The 21,787-nt window shown below is 53.7% G+C and overlaps 1 protein-coding gene and 1 non-coding gene across 2 annotated transcripts; one reads left to right on the forward strand and one right to left on the reverse strand.

Annotated features, from left to right (window-relative positions):
* Positions 1-2,952: 2,952 nt before the first annotated feature.
* Positions 2,953-17,124, forward strand: CACNG8 (calcium voltage-gated channel auxiliary subunit gamma 8). Its single transcript, XM_055552418.1, has 4 exons — positions 2,953-3,154; positions 13,113-13,196; positions 14,348-14,488; positions 16,358-17,124. Exons 1-4 carry the CDS (start codon positions 2,968-2,970, stop codon positions 17,122-17,124), a joined length of 1,179 nt encoding a protein of 392 aa, XP_055408393.1. The 5' UTR covers positions 2,953-2,967.
* Positions 9,331-9,402, reverse strand: TRNAC-ACA (transfer RNA cysteine (anticodon ACA)). The gene has a single exon. It is a non-coding gene; the product is annotated as a tRNA-Cys (tRNA).
* Positions 17,125-21,787: the final 4,663 nt, after the last annotated feature.

Below are 21,787 nucleotides of genomic sequence, written 5' to 3' on the forward strand. Positions count from 1 at the left end.
TTTTTATTAATCGGAGGTGGGTGGATGTGTAGAAGGAAGGCTCTGTGACACCCCCCCCCCCCCCCCAGTTCTGGAGGAAGGAGCTGGTCCCCTTCCGAGGCAGAGGGGAAGATGACCCCTCTCATATACCGGAGCTCTCGAATTGGGGGATCCCCTGCTCCCTCCTTTGCTGCCGCTGACAGGGGGACGAAAGGAAGAACCCCTAAAACCAAGCAAATTGCCCCCAAAATCGACAAAATGAAAAGATCTTCCGATCTTGATTTGATGGAGAATTTCGCTGAGTGGCCTCCTCTTCCATCCCTTCCTTATCCCAGGGATGGGGGCTTTAGGGAGCCCCCGCAGGGGCAGGGGTACATCCCGGGGTCACAGCCTCACCCCATGTGGAGGCAGGAATTTGCTAGGACAGTGGAGGTGATGCTGCCGGTGGTGAGGGGCACAGATGCGGAGAGAAGAGGCCGAGAGGCGGACAGGAGGGTAAACTCAGCATCTTTCTGGAGAGGAGAGAGGGGAAGGGTCCAGAAGTGAGGAGAAGTGGTGGTGGGGTGGGGGAGGGGGGGGTGTCTGGGGATGACAGAGTCCAGGGCACTGATGAATCGGCCGGGCCAGGGGCCGCGCGTGGGCAGGCAGGAGTGGAAGGGAGGAGAGAACACACGTGTGGGGCCCCAGTTGCCATGGAGACACCCCCCCCCATAGACAACCTTTCCAACACCCCTCCTTGGAGCAGACCCAGTGAGGGCCAGCTGATGGGGGCGGAAGAGGCCAAGGTCACCCTGATATGGGACCCAGTATGGGGTTGGTTCCCCCCTCCCCTCCCCTAAGGCTTCCAGGTTCTTAACTGGAATAGGGGTTTGGGGAAAGAAGTGTAGGAAAGTGAGTGGTGGGAGCAGCTAAGGGATGTATGCCTGGAGTGGGATGGAAGAGGCAGGGCCAGGGGGCATGGTGGTGGGGTGCTGTGGGAGAGGAATGTGAATGGACACTTGGGAGGGGGTGCTGAGTGGGAAATTATTCCTGCTTGAATAAGAGTTGTAATCTTGGGGATCAGATTTTTCTGGGGGCACCATCTATGGAGGGGAGCTTTTAAAATTTGGAAGAAAAATGAATGTACAGCATATGTTGCTGCACAGGTGAAAGAGCAGGGGGAGGTCTGGGGGTGTTCCCAAGAAGGGGAGTTGGGGGTTGCTGGAGAGCCATGAACGGGATTCTCTTGAGCAGAAGAGATGTTGGGAGCCAGAGTGAGTGGAGCAGGATGGCAGGAGTTTATGGCATTGATTCTTCACGATGTGAAAGTCAGGGTAGAGGTGAGGGGAGGAGGTTCTTGTAAGTTCAAGAGAGAGTGGGAGGTCAAAGTGAGCTGGGGAGATCTGGAGTTGATGGGGCTTATCCTCATGCGTGACAGACAGGTTTCGGACTTACTGGGGAGCTGGTGGGGGGGCAGGGTAATAGAGTGGGGGGATGCTCGGCAGGGGCTGGGGGATTTCCTTCCACCGCTGAGAGATCACAGGTCCAAGCTTGGCAGATTTCTGAATGGAGAGGAGTTTGGGGTCTGGAGAAAGGGATTCCTGTGAGTAGAAAATGCCATGCAACTCACGGAGGAAATTTTTCTTAATGGAGGAGAAAGCGATGGCTATGATGAGTTTGTCTAAGTTAATCCATTTCGGAAGACTCCCATAAGGAAACGAGAGAATGGGGGGTTTTCCTTGAGTCCAAGACATGGTAGGGGATGGGAGGATGGTCCAAGGGAGTCAGGTGGGGGCAGTTAGGGGGGATGTCATGGAGATGGGGGCCATTCTTCTAAACCGGAGAGTCCAACACTGTTGGATTGTTTAAAAGAATTCCCTGGGGAGCTTCTAAAAACCTAGATGCTTGGGGCTACATACACCCCAGACCGGTGAAATCGGAGTTTCTCAAGCATCAGTGTCTTTCAAGGTCCTCTGGTGGTTTCAAGGTGCCATCAAGGTTGAGAACCCTGGTCCAGAGACTGAGTCCTGGGGTTGGGGGTGGGGTGGGGGTAGGGGGATTCCCATACAGAGGAGACTGTGGAGGTGAAGTGGTGATAGCTGTATTTTTCTGAGTTGTGCAAACAGTGAGGATCAGTTGGGAAGATTTAGGTTCTGTTGTGTTGTTGGCTTTTTTTTTTTTTTTTTCCCTTCAGCTAAGGAGATTGGGAGATTTCTTTTTCCTCAGTAGAGGCCATGGTAGGTGAAGAGGTGGGCCTTGCAGGGGAAGATAGGGAAGGGGGAGAACTTTATGAGAACATTTTGTAAGAAATGAAGAGCAGGACAGGGGTTCCTTGGGAGGAGGAGGCTCTGGGGGCTGGGAGTGAGGGATGGTTTCACTGTGTGTGTGTTGGGCTTGGGGGACAGTGAGACCAGGGGGCGGAGTCAGGGGGGCCTGGAAAAGTGTCCTACCCACTGGCAGGGATGCAAGGATGTGGGGTGGCTTTTTCTCAGAAAGAGGTTAGTGGGAAGACTTTATTGGACACAGGGAAATGTTTTTCAGAGCGAGGGAGGCAGAGGTAAGCATCGTGGAAGGCGTTTCTTCAACCTAGGAAACAGTAGGGGTATTTTTTTTAGCGTGGGGAGGGGTGCAGGTGCGGCGGTATCCAGGCGAGCCGCTGTCTAATCCTTCTCTCGCCTTACCCCTGCCCTCCACTCGCAGGCGACCATGGCGGCCCTCTGACCCCGTCCCCGGCCTGCAGCCTCCTCCTCGCCGGCCCCCTCCCCAGCCACCACCCCCTCTCCCCGGCCCTCCGCCTCGGGGGGCCCCCCACTTCTGCCTGCGCTGTGCCCCCCACCAGCCGCCGGCACGGCCCCGCCCCCGCTGCCCCGGTGGTGGCCCGCGGCCCCCCGGCTGCCCGTGGTCAAGCTGGAGTCGCTGAAGCGCTGGAACGAGGAGCGGGGCCTCTGGTGCGAGAAGGGGGTGCAGGTGCTGCTGACGACGGTAGGCGCCTTCGCGGCCTTCGGCCTCATGACCATCGCCATTAGCACCGACTACTGGCTCTACACGCGCGCCTTCATCTGCAACACCACCAACCTCACGGCGGGCGCCGGCGGCGACGACGGGCCCCCCCAGCGCGGGGGCGGCGGCGCCGCGGAGAAGAAGGACCCCGGCGGCCTCACGCACTCGGGCCTCTGGAGGATCTGCTGCCTGGAAGGTAGGGCCCCGCGCCCCCGCCCCCCGAGTCTCCCGCGGCCTCCACCCTGGGTGGCCCTTCGCCCCCCGCTGCTCCTGCCTGGCCGCCGCCCCGCCATCCCTCACCCTTGGCTTCCCACCCTTCTCTGGGTCTTGAGCCTCGCCTGAACCGCGCCCCCCCACCGCCCCCACCGCCCCTCGCCTCTCCATCACTCAGCAGGGCCCCTTGAGCCTTTTCCTCTTCCCTCCCTTTGCGGGAAAAGCGCCCCCTCCTCTCTCCCTCCCACCCCTCCGGGGGTCCGGCCTCCCTCTACTAGGGGACCCCCTCAGCCTGGACCCCAACGCTGGCACCCTCTGCCTTCTTGCCCTCCTGCCCTCTCACCCCTGATCCTCCTTGCCCGTGGCATCGTCGCTCCCCGCGTCCTGGCTCTGAGCGCCCCGACCTCGGATGACCCCGTTTCCAGCGCCTTCTTCATCCCCTTTGACCCTCTGGCCCCACGTGGGCTGTTTGTCCCCTGAACTCGTGGTCCCCTCCTCTTTGCTTCTGGGGGCTTGTCTTCCGGGAGTCTTGTCCTGGCTTCCTCTCCCCTCGTCCACCCCTGGTCCTTGTCTTCCCTGGCCCTTTCCGGGGCTCTGCTTCCCTTTAGGCCCACTCAGCCTCCCTTTGGCCTCTTCCTGTCGCAGCGGAGGCAGTGCCTCTTCCAGTCTCCATCTCTGCTCTTTCTCTGGTCCAGCTCTTTCCCTCTTGCAGCCTCCCTCCCAGCCGGTTCCCCCTGCCTCCCATCTACCCCGACTTTCCCCCTGGGCCAGCCTTCTCCCATTTAGCAACCCCTCCGTCCCATTCTCAGCTTTGCCATTTCTTTCCATATGGCACGGAGGTGCTGGGCTGGGGCGCAGGACACCTTGGTCCCAGTCCTCTTGAGCGTAGGTGCCTCCTCCCCGGTGTGGCGACTATCTGCTCACCTCCCCAGCCTCACCAGCCCTGGTCTGCAACGCGAAGAAGGGAGCAGCCAATCCCCAATTTCCCCGTACAGGGCCCAAAAGATCACAATCCGTCACTTCTCTTTTTTTAATCCTTCTCTTTTCCCCATCGTTTCCTCCTCTGTTTTGCTGGGCGCTCTCAATAGGCCAGAAATGTTATTTTCTTATTTAATCCCCTGGCAGGGGCTATCCTCTGGTTGGGGATGAGGAAACTGAGGCTCAGAGAAGTTAAGCCACTCGCCCAAGGTCACCCAGCTGTGGCTGGGGGCAGAGCCAAGAGAACTCAGGTCTGAAGGATGGGATTACAGATATGTTTTGTCTGGCATGCACAGCGTTTAAAACCCAAACCACAATCAGCATCGGTTGCCAACATTTAAAAATAGGGAGACTGCACGTTGAGAATCCGATTTCCAGCTTCTTTTGAACTGTGGAAGATCTGATAACATGGGGCTGGCGTTGTCCAGCAGTCCTGGTCGGCCAGATCCGAGTAGCAGCTGCTTCTTCAGATCACGCATGTGGGTCCTTTTCCCCAGTCACCTCTGCTCCCTATCGCCTCACACCTGTCCAATTTCCCCATGATGTTAGTTCTCTTCCTCGTGTGGGCATCTGACTTTATCTTCATTCCCTGGTCTGACCAAGCATCAGGCACAGAGCCATGTGTGGGGACTTGCCTCTTGGAACCCCCAGGACAATGTACTGTGAATCATATTTCCATGTATTCATCCCCTCCTTCAAAAACCACTGTTTATTGAGTTTCTACTATGTGCCAGGCACCATTCTTGATATTGGACCTACAGCTACAGTGCAAGGAAAAACAGCAACAACAAAGATCCCTGTTGTTATGTGTCTTACATTCTAGAAGGAGAGAGAGATGATAAGAGAGATGAGTAAATACAACATCTAGGGTGTTAGATGGAGCTGAGTGCTAAGGAGGAAAAAGAGCAAAGGAGGGGATGGGAAGTGTTAGGGGCAAGAGTGTGAAGCTGTAAAATCTGGAGATAAAGGAGACCGAGTGGGTGACATCCGAAGGGTGGGCTGAATGGACCCAAAGATGGAGCCATGTGGCTTCTGGAGGGGAATGCTTTAGGCTGTAGATCCCGGCTCATCAATGGGAATGTGCCCCGTGTCTGACTGCCAGGGGAGGCCCACCACCTGGCCAGGGCACAGCCGGTGCAGGAGGAATGCAGTAGGAGGTGCCGGCAAGGTGCACGAACTTTCGGGTCCCGGGATGTGATCTGCTTTTCCCATCGCAGCCTCCTGGGCAGAGGAGTGACAGGAGCTGGCTGAAAGGTTAAGGGGATCGCTGTGCTATGTCTCTGAGAGGGAGGCGGGAGGGAAAAGGGAAAACAGGAGCTGGCTTATCTGGGGTGGGAGACGACGTAGAATTGGGGTTTGAATTGAGAGCACCTTCTGCAGCTACAGCGGGCAGGCAGGAACTGCTGCTGGGGGCAGTGGCAGGATGTGAGAGAAAGGAGTCTGCATGTCTTGAAAGCAGGGTTTTCCAACCTCAGCCTTGTTGACCTTTTGGGGGATAGATAATTCCGCGTTGCAGTGGCCGGTGGTGGTGGTGGGTGGCGGGTGGAAGGAAGGTCCTCTGTGTTGTAGGAGGTTTAGCAATATTCCCGGGCTCTGCCTCCAAAGACCAGCAGCATCCATCAGCGTGGCCACGAAAATCACTGTCTCTGGACTAGGAATAAAACCGCCCCTAGTGAGAGTCACTGCTTGAAGTCTGTGGCCTGAGCCCTGGACAATGTGGTAGGGGTGGAGGCGGAGGGTATTTATCAGTTGAAACAGTTGGTATTTTATGTATTTGTCTTACTTTCTCTCAGTTGTTTAGTTGCTCAGTCATGCCCGACTCTTTGTAACCCCATGGTCTGTAGATCACCAGGCTCCTCTGTCCATGGGATTCTCCAGGCAAGAAATACTGGAGTGGGTAGTCATTCCCTTCTTTCTCCAGGGGATCTTCAGGACCCAGGGATCAAACCCATGTCTCCCGCATTGGTAGGCAGATTCTTTACTGTCTGAGCCACCAGGGAAACCCTAATTTATCGTAAGGAGGGCTATCATGACCTCAGGTTTGGAAATGTTAAATTGGGGGTGCCTGCTGGTGATAATGTCTAAGACAGGAGTCCACATAGGAGAGGACCCACAAAGTGCCGCACAGTCAATCTTTTAGGCTTTGTGGGGCGTGTGATCTCTGTCACCGCTACTCCTAAAAACAACCAGAGACAATGCGTGAGTGGAATGAGTGTGGCTGGGTTCCAATTAAACTTCCTTTACGGGCACTGACATTTGAATTCTATATCATTTTCTCATACCACGAGAGTCTTCCTTGACAGTTTTTCAATCTTTTTTTTTTGGGCCGCAGTTTGCTAACCCCCCGATCTAAGACATTAGTGATAAGATGTATGAGGCCAGGGTTCAGGGGGATGTCTGGGCTGGGGGGGGCAGTGGGTCATGGCATGTGGATGGATGAGCAGAGACAGAAACACACACAAAGATTAGTTGAAGGGCCAACGACTGAGCTAGTCCAGTATTCAAAGACAATCAGACAGATGAGAAGAGCCAGCAAAGGGAGCTGAGAAAGGAGAGACCACAGAGGTTAGGGGGAAATAACGGGCTAAGTGGGGTCCCCGGAGACAAAGGAAACGACTTAAGGACGGGTTAAAGGCAGGTCGGCTTTATTGTTACTTTATCATCATTCATGTGCCACTGGATTCTCACAGTAACCCTGTGCACTGTTTACGACTGTTACCCCCATCTCCAAAAACGAAAGCTTAGGGCTCAGAGAAGGGAAGCAACTTTCCCAAGGTCACACAGCTAACAGGCCATCGAGTCCGCACTGGAGTCCGCGTCTGTTTTGTTTCCTAAGTCAGCACATCCACCAGCCTCCATCCTATCCAAGGATCCGGGAGTGTAGAAACTGTTCCCCTGGGCCACAGTCCCCAGAAGGTGCTGTCTTCCAGGGAATTCTTGGGTCTCATCCTGTCTCCTTCCAAGTGTCTCTGAGAAACGCAGTAGGAAGTGGTGATGGAGACCCAGACTCTGGAACAGAACTCATTGGGTTACCTCCTGCCTGCCAGGCACGGAAACGTGATCTTGAGCCATATGTTCAACGTCTCTGCTTCTTTTCACCAACAGTGAGATGGGCGTTATAATAACCCCTAACCTACAGGGCTACGGAGGGAGCCCAGTGAGTTATTACATTCAGAAGGCCAGTAGACACAGCGTAAAGGCTAGACTGTGTAGCTTCTACTCTGTTCTTATTATTAGGAATTTGGGTGACCCATCCCTGGATCTCCCTTCCTTGATAACCTGGAAATCCCATCCCTCCAGCCAGCACTGCCCTACAGAAACATCACACAAGCTGCCTCTATAACTTAAATGTTTCTGTGCTGTGTGCTTTGCTGACTCGCTCAGTCCTCTCGGACTCTTTGCCACCCCATGGACTGTAGCTTTCTACTAGTGACATTAAAGGGCTTCCCTAGTGGTTCAGTGGTAAAGAATCTGCCTGCCAATGTAGGAGACGTGGGTTCATCCCTGGGTTGGGAAAACCCTCTAGAGAAGGAAATGGTAACACACTCTAGTATTCTTGACTGGAGAAGCCCACAGACAGAGGATCCTGGCGGTCTACAGTCCACGGGGTCGCAAAGAGTCGGACACGACTGAGTGATTAAACAACAACACTAAGTGACATTAAAACAAGTAAAAAGGGAAGGTTCAACGAGTCTAATTAAATAAATGCAATTATACAATATATTAATATAAAGGTTAGTAATCGATTTTATTTAACCAAGCATAGCCAAAATATTATTTTATATGTGAGCAATATAACAAATATTAATGAAATATGATGCTTTTTTTCTTCATAATGAATCTGAAATGCGATGCATATTTTAGGCTCACGCTTCATCTCAACTGCCACCTTTCAGAACCAACCTCCTGGGGCTGGGGGCATCCAGATGGGTCTAGCCCCCTTCTCAGGAATCGCAGCGCCCAGGATTTGGACCTACAGCCCAATTTACTCTAGCAGCCTATTGAAGGCCCCTGTGCTCAGCACTTTGCAGGCCTTATTATCTCATTGAATCCTCCCAATTGCTCCAGGAGGGACGGTATTATTTTCATGAGAGTTTGTCAGAGCAGGAAGCTGATGGCCAGAAAAGGGAAGTGAGTCAGCTACAGGGCCACCCAACATGCGAGGGGCAGTGCGCGTGTCCGCACGGGTCCTCGCCGCAGTGCGCTCGGCTTCAACCCCATGCCCGCCCGGGTCTGTGCTCTGCGGGCCCTCGGGGACGTGCTGGTTTGCATCACCACCATTCCTACACACACAGAGCTCCGGGACCAGGCGGTTGGATAATATGCTGAGGCAAGCCGCATAACCCCCAGGTTTTCTGCTCTTTAACTCCTGTGTTTCACGGCGTGTGCGTGCTAAGTCGCTTCAGTGTGTCCCAACTCTTTGCGACCCGGTCAACTGTAGCCCGCCAGGCTCCTCTTTTCATGGGATTCTCCAGCCCAGGATACTGCAGTGAGTTGCCTTGCCCGCCTCCAGGGGATCTTTCCGACTCATGGATGGAACCTGCATCTCTTATGTCTCCTGTATTGGCAGGCGGTTCTTTAACCATGGCGCCAGGTGGGAAGCCCCACACATACGCAGAGTGAGCACTTGTCAAACCTTATCTGGTCATATCACCATCCTCATTTTCCAAGCCAGGAAGCTGAAGCTCAGAGGTATTCAAAGCCCCAAAGCCACACAACTGGGAAGTGACTGTCCTGGTATGCGGAGCCAGAGAATACACTTTCAAAGCCCAAGCTTGTGGCTACCATAACCACTGTGCTCTGCTTCCCTAAAGATGCTGGCTTCTGGGAATTCCCTGGCAGTGCAGTGGTTAGGACTCCCTGCTTCCACTGCAGGGGACACGGGTTCGATCCCTGGTCGGGGACCTAAGATCCCACAAGCTGCACAGTGTAGCCCAAACAAACGAACAAGCAGACAGCTCACCTCTGAGGTCCAAACCCTCCTCATCATGATTTAACTTCTACAGGGGATTGAGCAATTTACGCCTCAGTTTCCTCACCTATAATGCAGTGAAGTGAAGTCGCTCAGTCGTGTCCGTCTCTTTTTGACCCCATGAACTGTAGCCTACCATGCTCCTCTGTCCGTGGGATTCTCCAGGCAAGAATACTGGAGTGGGTTGCCATTCCCTTCTCCAGGAGATCTTCCTTACCCAGGGATCGAACCCGGGTCTCCCGCATTGTAGGCGGACGCTTTACCGTCTGAGCTACCAGGGAAATTTGCAGGGGTGCTATTATTTCCTGGTATCCTTAGGGTTGGTCATCCATGCTGAGGGTATTGTTCAGTCACCAAGTTGTGTACGACCTTTTGTGACCCCATGGACTGCAGCATGCCAGGCCTCCCCGTCCCTCACCATCTCACAGAGTTTGCCCAAGTTCAAGTCCATTGAATCAGTGATGCCATCCAGTCCTCTTCTGAGAGTGTTAACAGCTGTCAAATGCTTGGAGTGGTGTCTGGTGTGTGGTTAGCCCTCAGTAAGTTTTATACTAGTTAAGTGGACCTCCCAGGTGATTCAGTGGTTAAGAATCCACCTGTAATGCAGGAGACACGGGTTCCATCCCTGGGTCAGGAAGATCCCTTGGAGAAGAGAATGGCAACCCACTCCAGTATTCTTGCCTGGGAAATCCCTTGGACAGAGGAGCCTGGTGGGTACAGTCCATGGGATTGCAAGGAGTCAGCCACGACTTAGTGATTAAATAACAACAACAAAGTCCTAGTTATTATTACTTACAGCATAACTAGTCTGTGGAGAGAGTCTGCATGCCATCTACTGTCCATGCTCAATCTCACTGAATTATCATTCATGTTTTGAGAAAAGCACTATGATCCCATTCAAGAAAGAGAGAACTTGAACCCACCTACCAGACCATAGTGGATGTGCTGTTGGGTAAGCATTTGCTCCCACAAGATGTATCTTCATTCACTCATTCAATTGCTTTTTTTTTTTAAGTGTAGTAAAATGCACATAACGTAAAATATATCATCTTAACCCATTTTAAAAGCACAGTTCAGCAGTGTTAAGTATATTTACATTGTGTACCAAGCTCCTAAACACTTTCCATTGTGCAGAATTGAAACTCTACCCATTCTTCCCCACTCCCAGCCCCTGGCAACCATCATTCTTTCTGTTTCTATGAATCTGACTGCTTTAGACACCTCATATGAGTGGAATCATACAGTGTTTGTATTTGTGTGACTGACTTATTACACTTTGCATGTCTTCAAGGTTCATCCAGGTTGTGGCATGTGTCAGAATTCCGTTGTTTTTAAAAGGCTGGATAATATTCCATTCTATCCATATGCCACACTTTGTTTTTCAGTTCATGCGTTGATGAACACTTAGGTTGCTTTTGGCTGTTGTGAATAATGCTGCTACAAAAATGGATATATTTGTATATTTCTTAGAGACCTTGCTCTCAATTCTTTTTCGTATATACCCAGAGGTGGAGTTGCAGCTAAGATCCCACATGCCTCCTGGCCAAATAAACCAAAACCTAAAACAGAAGAATTATGGGATTCCCTGGTGGCTCAGAGGGTAAAGAGTCTGCTCGCAATGTGGGAGACCTGAGTTCAATCCATGGGTCGGGCAGATCCCCTCGAGAAGAAAATGGCAACCCACTCCAGTATTCTTGCCTGGAAAACCCCATGGATGGAGGGGCCTGGAGGGCTACAGTCCATGGGGTTGCAAAGACTGAGCGACTTCACTTTCATAGTAATTTTGTTTTTAATTTTTTGAGGACCCTCCATCCTATTGTCCATAGAGACCGAATCAGTTTACTTTCCCACCAACAGTGCAGACAGGTTCCAATTTCTCCACATCCTCACCAACACTGGTTATTTTCTGCTTTGTTTTGTTTGTTTATAGTAGCCGTCTGAATGGGATGATATCTCATATCTATGAGATAGTATTTCATTGTTGTTTTCACTTGCATTTCCCTAATGATTCGTTTATATGGACCATCTTTTCATGCACTTCTTGCCCATTCAACCATTCTTATATGCAAATATCAAGCATTGCCGATGCTCTAGGCATTGTTCTAGATGTTGGGACACCTACAGGCTTAGATTCCAGTGGGAGCAAACTGCTGTGTGTTTGAATTCTGCTTCCACCACCCATCAGCTATGAATCAATGAACCCTTTCTATGCCTCTATTTCCTCATCTGGACAATGGGTGTATGACGTGGTATCAACGGAACACTCAATTGTGTTCCCAGCAAAGTGCTAAATGTCTGTACCTGGATTCAACCCTCGTAACAACCGGGGAGGTGCATCCTAGTACGCCCCATGTTATAGGAAAAGGGACGGAAGCAAACTAGTCCAAATAAGGCCAACAAGGATGTGGTGTAAGGACATGATGGATTCAGGCTTCATTATCAAACAGCGCGACTCCAGTTCTTAACGTTCGGCCACTGCACGACACTAATACCATTATCTATTTCATGGGTCTCCTGGGAGCCCTGGATGAGTTAATCTACCTCAGAAGCGCTTAACAAATGTTAGCGCTTAGTGGAATTATTCACTGCCTTATAGTCCTTCTTTCCAATCCTTTCCTTTACCTGTATTTCTTTCCCTGTCATCTTCTGCCTCGAACCTCCCCTTCTGCTATCCTTATGGTTCATAATCTAATTCTTTCAACACTTATTTCTCGACACCTCCTTTGGTGCCAGGCAATGCTAGAGACACACGAAGGAATCAGACCCCATGCCCCCCCCCACCCCCATTCAGGAACTCCCAGCGTGCTGAAGAAGATCATAAAGCAACCCAATGCGTGCTTTAAAAAAAAAAAAAAAACGGCTACCCCACCCAGAATGGGTGGGAGGGGTCTCTGTGAAGGAAATCTTCCTCAAGCAGGTGCCCGGGCGCTGCTCTCTTGCAAGGGTTAAGTTCTTCTCCAGGAAGAATGTGAGCAGAGTGTTCCAAAGCACTGGGCAGAGGCCTGGAGACAGGAAGGTGCCTGGAGAATTGAGGAAACAAAGTGTCTTTATACTGATTTATATACCAGTCTCCAGCTATGTAACGATGCGTGTTCTGGGAGGAAGGAGGGGGCTCTGACTGCAGGACCCCTGGAGGCATACCTCACCCCTAGCTTGCCTTGGCTTGTTCCAACCGCTTCATCGCCTCCCTGAGGACTTCAGGTGCTGGGCGCCGAAAGAGGGGGAACCCTGCTCCCCAAACAGAGGATTGAAGAGACGACAACCCCACTGATCCACTGGGGCTGCTCTCTCCTCCATGGGGACTCAAGGCTTCATAGGGCCTCATGGGAGGCTCAGACGGTAAAGCGTCTGCCTGCAATGCGGGAGATCTGGGTTCGATCCCTGGGTTGGGAAGATCCCCTGGAGAAGGAAATGGCAACCCACTCCAGTATTCTTGCCTGGAGAATCCCAAGGACCAAGGAGCCTGGTAGATTATAGTCCATGGGGTCACAAAGAGTCGGACACAACTAAGTGACTAACACACACACACACACACACACACACACACACACACACGGGAAATGGAGTCCTTTTCGTCCTCTGTTGCCTCTCCGTTTTCCCATGTATTTTCAACAGGTTTCGAGTGGAAGGGTCCTTGACATCACTGAAACCAACACCTTCTTTCTTACAGAGGGGGAAACAGAGGCCAGAGAGACTGTCCCCGTCCAGGTTACAGGGCAAAGGTCCCTGTGGCCTTTTAGTGAGTGTTGGATGTTTTCCTTTGTCCTTGTTTTAAAACCTGGTTGGGAAACTGAGGCCAGGGAGTTTGAAAGTTTGTCCCAGGTGCGCAGACACGTTCAGGAGCCAGTATTTCCTGTCTCCCAATCAGCCCAGAAAGAGAAGGGGTTTGAGGAAAGGGGTGGGGGGAGGTGTCTTTTCTCACCCAGAGTTCCCCAACTGTTAAGTGCCCACCACCATCACCCCCCGCCCCCCCCCCCCCATTCCCCTCCAGGGTTGAAAAGAGGCGTCTGCGTGAAGATCAACCATTTCCCGGAGGACACGGACTACGACCATGACAGCGCAGAGTATCTGCTCCGTACGTGGGGGTCTGGGGCGGAGTTGCGGGGGGGTGCTGCTGGGCTCGGGCACGTGGGAGGGGAGAAGGGGCTGTGCTGCCACGCTTAGATCGACGCGCCGAGATGAGCTTGTCAGCCAATCCAAGCCAAGATACCGAGATCCTCTGGCCTCCGATTGGCTCAGTGGGCCCTCTCCCGCCCCCTCCTCTCACCTCGGGGCGGGCAGACGGGGGATCCCCGGAGCTGATTGGCTGCCGTGCCGGCCTAGGTACTCCGGGCCGTGACTGGTTGTCCCTCTCCGGGCCCGGATTGGCCAACCGCACCCTGGGCCCGAGAGGCAATCTGCGGCGCGGCCTGGCCACTCCCGGGAGTTGGCTGGGGAAGCCCGCGGTGCGATTGGTAGCTACCCCGAGAACGCGGCAAACCCTGAGTTGGGATTGGCTGCGGCCTCAGCCGGACTCAGAAATCGCAGAATCTGGTTGCCTGGGGTTTGGGGGACAGTGGAAAGGACTGCAGAGAGAGAGAGAGGAGAAAGGGGGAAAGAGAAGGGAAACCCAGAGCTACGGATGAAGCAAGGCAGAAAAGGGAGGAGAGAAGAGACAGGAGAAAAAGAAGAGAGCGGGAGAGGGAGCGATGGAAGGGGCAGGGGAAGAGAGAAGAGAGACCCGGAGAGACAGGTGAAGCCAGGCTGACGAGGGGTGGGAGGGAGAGCGGGATTTAGAGATGTGATAGAAAGAAGGATCTGGAGAAAGGGGAAAAGGCGCAGAAGAGAGGAAGGGAACGCGCTTGCGAGAAGGAAAAAGAGAGGGAGGTGGTCCACAAGGGAAATAGAGGCGTTCAGAGGTGGGGTGGGTGGGGTGGAAGAGAGGGAGAGTGGTTAGAAAAATTAAAGAGCAGAAAAAATACGCCAGGAGAAACACAGAGGAAGAAAGAAAAGGACGAAGAAAAAGAAAGAGGGGGGCCATCAGATCGCGAAAGAGAGAAATTTTAAAGACGAGAGAAAGTGAGACAGAAAAGAACCAGAACACGGGCAGAGGGGAGGAATGGGAGAACCAGCGAGAGAGAAGGGGGGCAAGGCACACAGGAGGCGCGGGGCCCCAGGGGCGCAGGCGGCCGTGACTGACGCCCTGGTTCCCTCCCCACCCTCCTCCCCTCTCCTGTCTCTCTCCAGGGGTCGTCCGGGCCTCCAGCATCTTCCCCATCCTCAGCGCCATCCTGCTGCTGCTCGGGGGCGTGTGTGTGGCGGCCTCCCGAGTCTACAAGTCCAAGAGGAACATCATCCTGGGAGCAGGGATCCTGTTCGTGGCAGCAGGTGAGAGGCAGAGGGAGGGGGCGGCCCACCTGCGCGCGCGCACGTGTGTCTGTGTGTGTGCACGCGGGCGCGCCTGCAAAGCCACCTTGCCGGGGCGCTCCCTGGGGCCCAGAGCCTTCCTAGGCTCTATACCAAGCTCCATCGCCACCCGCTGGGCGAGGGAGGTGTAGCCTTCCCGCCGTATTCTCGGGGAATGAACCCAGCTCAGACAGGTGTCTACCGCGTAATCCGGGATTCCAGGAGTTCAGATTCCAAAGCCGGCGGTCCAGGAGATGGAAGGGAAGGAACCTGGGAGAGGGGGGCTTGAGGCTGAACTGAGGTCTTGAGGATCGGGAGGACCTGGGGGAAGAGGGAGAGAAAGTGATTTGAACGCAGGTGGGGAGGAGCCTGCCCTGGGGGGCCGGACCTTGTGGGCTCCGGTGTATCCAAGAAGGGGCGGGTCCTGAGAAAGTTTCCAGGCCAACTAGGTAGTGAGGCATGGCTTTTTAAAGGGGCAAGACCCCCCTCCTACTCGACGTGAGTAGTACTGGGCCATTTCGGAACATACAGTCTTCTCAAAGCGGTGGAATCCTGAAGAGGAGGAGGGTTTAGCATAAATAGCAGGGAGTGTTTTCAGAGAAGGATGTGACCTGCAGGGGTGGGGCTTGGAGTATTTGAAAGGCGGGGCTAACTACAAACTGGGCCTAGGGAAGTCTGGCCTCGATCCTCAGGGGGCGGGGCTTAGCAAGCTGGAGGTGGGGCTTAGACTAGATTGTCTACTTCCTAAGTTGTGTCCCCCTCTTTCCTGCTCTAGTAAGGCTACCAAGAGGAAGGCCTAGAATAGATGATAATCATGAGAGAGTTCAGATCAGCCAGAGTGGGGGTCTAGAGAATCAACGGGATTACCGTATTAACAGACTTAAAACGAGTCCAGGGTGAGGCCAACATTTATAAAGTTAGGGGGGAGTTAGACCAATCAGTATAGGGCCTGGGTCATCTTATCAAGGGCAGAGTTTAGGCCAGCCTGGACCATCTGGGCAGGAGTTAAGACTCTCTAGGGTAGGGCTTGGGTCTTCCCGGAGGGATCTGGACCACTAAGGGTAAGCCTGAACCATCTAGGGTGGTCCCTGGACCAACTAGGGCAGCGTTTAGATCAGCTAGAGTGAGCTTTAGAACAACAGACTAGGACCTGAATTAGCCAGGGATGGTGGACCATCCGAAGCAAGATTTGGGGCCGTGGGCTTCCCTGGTGGCTCAGAGGTTAAAGCGTCTGCCTGGAATTTAGGAGACCCGGGTTCGATCCCTTGGTCGGGAAGATCCCCTGGAGAAGGAAATGGCAACCCACTCCAGTACTCTTGCCTGGAGAATCCCATGGAGGGAGGAGCCTGGTAGGCTACAGTCCATGGGGTCGCAAAGAGTCGGACACGACTGAGCGACTTCGCTTTCACTTAAGGTGGGGCCTGAGCCAGCTGGGGAGTAATTTAGACCATCTGGAAAGGGCTTGGACCATGTCAGGCCGAGCATAGATCAACACTGGTTGGGGCCTAAATGCTCAGTGTGGTATATGGACCATTTGGGGTGGGATCTAGATCATAGTGGGTGGAGCTTAGACCAGAGTAGGGTGCCGACTAGACCGTCAGGCGTGGAGCTTAGGCCAGGGGGCGGGGCCTAGGCCGCCGTGGGTGGAGCTTAGGCCAAAGCAGGGCGGGGCATAGACCATCAGGGGTGGAGCTTAGGCTGGGGCGGGGCCTAGGCTGTTGTGGGTGGAGCTTAGGCCAGAGCAGGGCGGGGCCTAGACCATCAGGGCGGAGCCTAGACCGGGGGCGGGGCCCAGGGTGGGGGCGGGGCCAGGGACTGCCTCGAGGCTCCCGTCTGACTGTCCCCGCCCAGGCCTGAGCAACATCATCGGGGTGATCGTGTACATCTCGGCCAACGCGGGCGAGCCGGGCCCGAAGCGGGACGAGGAGAAGAAGAACCACTACTCATACGGCTGGTCCTTCTACTTCGGCGGGCTGTCGTTCATCCTGGCCGAGGTGATCGGCGTGCTGGCCGTCAACATTTACATCGAGCGCAGCCGCGAGGCGCACTGCCAGTCTCGCTCGGACCTGCTCAAGGCCGGCGGGGGCGCGGGCGGCAGTGGCGGGAGCGGCCCCTCGGCCATCCTCCGTCTGCCCAGTTACCGCTTCCGCTACCGCCGCCGCTCCCGCTCTAGCTCCCGCTCCAGCGAGCCGTCGCCTTCGCGGGACGCGTCTCCCGGCGGCGCCGGGGGCCCGGGCTTCGCCTCCACGGACATCTCCATGTACACGCTTAGCCGCGACCCGTCCAAGGGCAGCGTGGCCGCGGGGCTGGCGAGCGCCGGTGCCAGCGGCGGGGCGTACGGCGGGGCGGCCGGGGGCGCGGGGGGTGCGGGGGGCGGCGGCGGCGGCGGCGGCGGGGCGGGCGCGGAGCGGGACCGCGCGGGGGCGCCCGGCTTCCTCACGCTGCACAACGCCTTCCCCAAGGAGGCGGGCGGCGGCGTCACGGTCACGGTCACCGGGCCGCCAGCCGCGCCCGCGCCCGCCCCACCCGCCCCCGCCGCGCCCGCCCCCGGGACCCTAGCCAAGGAGGCCGGCGCCTCCAACACCAACACGCTCAACAGGAAAACCACGCCCGTGTAGGGGCGCGCCTGGGGGCGCGGAGGGGGGCGTGTCCGGGGCGCGTGCGCGGGCGCGCGTGCAACGAGGCTGCCGGGGGTCGGGGGCGCCCCCCTCCTTCCCCGTGAGCGCGCTGGAGACTGCTCGGCCTTCCCCCGCGCCCCCTCCCCGCCCTACCCCCGCCCACCTGTGGGGGAACATCCCCCCACCCTCTGAATCAGGGACCCTGAGGGAGGGGGAAGGGAAGGGAAGGGAAGGGAAGGGAGGGGGCCGTTGGGAGCGAGCGTTGTGTTTTATTTTTTTGTGGGGTTGGGGGGGAGGGGGGAGGGCTGTGGTGTTTTTTGCAGTTTTGAGATGTTTTCTTTTTAATGTTTTGCTGTGTGCATGTGGGGGCGGGGCTCAGGGAGGGACTCCCAGCCCAGCCCAACTCCTGGAGAGGGGCCCATAACACACGAATATAGAGTTATACCTACAAACTATATATATATGCTCTATATAAAGAGGCAGAAAGACCAAAGGGATGCAGAGAGGCACAATGAGGTGGGATGGGCGTGGGCGTTCATTCACTTCTTCGTTCATCATTCCCCAAGGTTTTCAAAAGCACCTGCTATGTACCAGGATGGTGGCTGGGGAGGAAACATAAACAGGCCCAGAGACAGACTCCGTCATTCATTACCAGCAATTTATTTGTGTACTTCAGTGCCAAACATTGTGCTGAGTCTACAGAAGGGAGGAAGTCAGACTTCCCCAACGTCTTCATAGCGTTTACATCTTGTGCATGAGACAGACACTAATCAAAGAATTGCATACACAATAATAAGTTACAGTTGGGACAAAAGAGAAACCCGAAGTGCTACAAAATACAAAAAATTACATCTTGTGCATGAGACAGACACTAATCAAAGAATTGCATACACAATAATAAGTTACAGTTGGGACAAAAGAGAAACCCGAAGTGCTACAAAAAGGGAGGCTAACCCAGTTTAAAAGGAAAGGATAAACCAGGTAACACTGAAAGGATGATAAGAAGCCAGTTAGGTGAAGCTGGAGGGAAGTGTCCTAGCCAGAGAACAACATATGCAAAGGCCCTGGGGCAGGAAGAGCTTCCAGAAAGGGCTAACATGTATGTACTGAGCCAGATGGAGGTGGAACAAGATGAGACTGGAAATGTAGACAGGGCCAGACTGCTCCAGGACTTTGTAGGTTAGGTCAAGAGTTTAGATTTTTTTTTTTTTAATATTTAAAAATGTATTTTAAAATATTTATGGAAAAGGAATCTTAGAAAATGATTTTTTTCTCCTGTGGCCAAAGTGGCAAAGATTGGTGGTGGTTCAGTCACTAGGTCATGTCCAACTTTTGTGACCCCATGGACTGTACTCTACCAGGCCCCTCTATCCATGGGATTCTCCAGGCAAGAATACTTGAGTGGGTTGCCATTTTCTTCTCCAGGGAAGAGTTTAAATTTTAACCCGAGGGCAGCGGGGACCACAGAGTGGCTTTAAACAGGATCATAACATGAACGATGGGAGGTGGGAACTCAGAGATGAGAGTGAGAGGCAGAGACGCGCCGAAATAAGGATTAAATACAGGCACTGACACTTCAAACTCACAGTGCTGGGAAGGAGCAGATAATTACACAAGACTGAAGCACAGGCCTGGTGTTTGGTGGGCAAGAAAAACACTAGGACTTAGAGATTCATGTTTCACTCATTCATTAATTCAGCCATTCATTCACTCCTTGACATTTCTGAACCAGGCAGTGTGCTAGAATCAGGATCCCCAGAGCTGCTCTCGAGGAGGAGTCAAAAGCCAGACTCCAAGTAGGGTGATTTTCGGTGCAGTAACAGGGACCAGGATGGGCACCTTGACCAGAGAAGAAGAGAGAGTGGCCAAGTGCCAGGAGTGAGCAGTCCTCAGGGAAACTTCCTGGAGAACCTCAGGCCCAGCCTGGGTTTCCAAAGGATGAGTAAGGAAGGCTTTCATGGCAGAAGAACAACTCAAGTGGGGTGGGGTGGGGTGGGGCAGGGGATTGAAAGAGCATGATGTCCTGGGGTCAGGACTCCTCCTTTTAGGGTGCAAAAGGTCAGGGTAGGGGTGGGCGGTGAGACTAGAGAAGCAGCTAGAAGCCAGAGTCTAAATGCGCTAGGGTTCGGGGCTGGTGAGTTTGGACTTTATTCTGAGGGTGACGGGAAACACAGGAGAGTTTGGAGCAGGTGAAGAGCAGATTGAGAAATGAGTGTCAGAAGGAACCACCTGGGACGTGGGAAAGGAGAGGATAGGATGTCGATGCTGTGAAATAGATAAGACAGGATGGCAGTTGAGCTGGGAAAGGGCTGGGGGTAGAGAAGGTGGAAGGATGGATTTGAAGGTCACTGAGGACACAGAAGGGAAAGCACTCACTGCATTTCCGTTCATTTGCTCAGCAAGTATTTCCCAAGACCCCCGCCCCTTGTGGCAGGTTCTGTGCTCAGCGATACTGGGGGGAGCAGGGAGGATTCAGAGCCTGCCCTGCCCTCCAGGGGCTCCCAGCCTGGTGGGAAGACAGACCTGGACACAGATGAAGGGGAAGTGGTTGGCAATGTGCCAGGCTCCACCAGCTTCTCTCTTGATAACATGGAGCAGCAGAAAGCGGGTAGAACAGAGGAGGGACGGGACCACAACTGAGAGTTGGGAATTTCCCTCTGGAGTCCCTGTGGTGGACGAGAAAGACCGATGGGCAGGGGACCAGGGAGGAATTGGATGAGGGCCATGTTGGAAAGAGATTCTGGGAAACGTGGGGAAAGAAATACAACTCACAGGACAGAGGCGCACTTAACTGTAGGGATGATAAACAGAGAGGACTGGAAGAGGTGGCATTAAAAGAGATTTGGTAGGAGAAGGGGAGCAGAGCTGGCTAGAGGGTATTGGATTCTAGTGTTCAAAAGCCAAACATAAAGCAAGACAGAGGTGGAGCATGGGCAGAAGGGAGAGAGATGGCGGGGGTGGGAGAGTTGGCAACAGAGGCCAAAACTGAGTGAGTTACAGGGACAGAGGAAACAAAAACAGTGATCCAGAAAGGAGAGGAAAAGGGGCCGGGGAGGGGCCAACACAACGATGTACAAGTAAGGACAGAGAAGTCTCAGAGAAGCAAATATATATATATACACACACACACACAGATGGAGGGAGAAAGATGCAAGGATGTACCCAGAAAGAAAGGTGGGGATTCAGAAACATGCTTAGGGTGTAGGGACAATCCATTTCTTTGGTTTGTTTCAGTATTCAAGAAATAGTTGAGTACCTACCTCTTCTAGGCCAGTCTAGGTGCAGGGGGTGTGCAAGGGAAGAGATGGCCAGGGCTTTTACTGTCCTGGAACTCACAGGAGAGACACACAAGAAACAATACGAAATTCAGTTACAGAGAAGTGTTTCTAAAATGAAGCCGGAAAGAGAATTCCCTGGTGGTCCAGTGGTTAGGATTCCAAGCTTTCCACACCATGGCCGGGGCTCAATCCCTGGTCAGATAACTGAGATTCCCACAAGCCACAAGGTGTGTCTAAAAAAAAAAAGTGTGAAGCAGGACGTGGTGACTTCAGATGAGGAACCTCAGGAAGAACCCACTGCAAAGGTAACAAGGGTTGTGAGAAGGAAAGGCACCCGCCAAACATTCCGGCCAAGCAGTGACTCAGAGTTCTGAGAAAGCTACCCATTTTCAAGGAGACCCCATGGAGGGCAGAGGAAGAATGGTGAGCAAATTAGGCTGAGCTCGGAAGTGTGGGCTGGAGGCCATTGTGTGGGGGCTCGTAGCTCTGGGAGGAAATCTGAATTTCACTCTAGATTCAGTGGGATGAGCATAAGAATGACAGCCCCTATTTTTATTTAAAAATGAAGTAACAGACCCACATTGCTTGCTGAGAAGAGATTTAGGAGTGAAGGTGGAAGAAAGGAGTTAAGAGGGTGTCATCCTTTTCCAGTTGAGGCTGATGGTGGCCTGGACCAATGCGGAGGAACAGGGCATGGGATTGTGGAGGCAGGGTCTATGGTGGTGGCTGTGAACTGGATGTAACAGAAGAGGGAAAGAAAAACCAAAGAAAAAGAGAAAGAGGGGAACTCTTTTAACTGGATCTGTGAAGCCTGGGTGGTGCTGTTCTGTGCTGCCTGGAAGGGGGTCACTGGGGGAGAAGGGATTATGCAGGAGGAGCCAAGCAACCTCCCTGGGACAAGACAATGTGAGATGCCTATGAGACATCCAAGCCGAGGTATCAGGTAGCCAGTTGGATATTGGAGACTGAAGCTTGAGGGAGAAATTGTGGTTGGAAATCTAAGTTTTGGAAATGTCAGCAGAGAGGAGACAGCATGTTTAAAGCCCCAGGACTGGATGAGGTGACCTAGGAGATGAGTGTGAAGGATACAGAAAGGACCCTGGCCAAGACCTTAGGGTGGGGGCACATCTCCATGGAGGTAGGAGGAAGGAGGATGTACTTAAAGAGGCAAAGAGCCATCGTGAAGTAGGCAGAGACCTTGAAGTTGGCAACCAGCCAAATGCTACTGAGAACCAGGAGAGGATTTGTAGAGCAAAGTGGCCATGGGTTAGATAACATGACCTTGACCTTGACACGCAGTCATCACCATGCAGTGGTGGGGACTGGAGTCTTGCTTGAGCGAGGGGAAGGAAGAGACTCACGGAGGGGAGGTGGAGGGGATCGGA

Source organism: Bubalus kerabau, chromosome 17 (assembly GCF_029407905.1).
Source record: "Bubalus kerabau isolate K-KA32 ecotype Philippines breed swamp buffalo chromosome 17, PCC_UOA_SB_1v2, whole genome shotgun sequence".
NCBI classification, from domain to species: domain Eukaryota; kingdom Metazoa; phylum Chordata; class Mammalia; order Artiodactyla; family Bovidae; genus Bubalus; species Bubalus kerabau.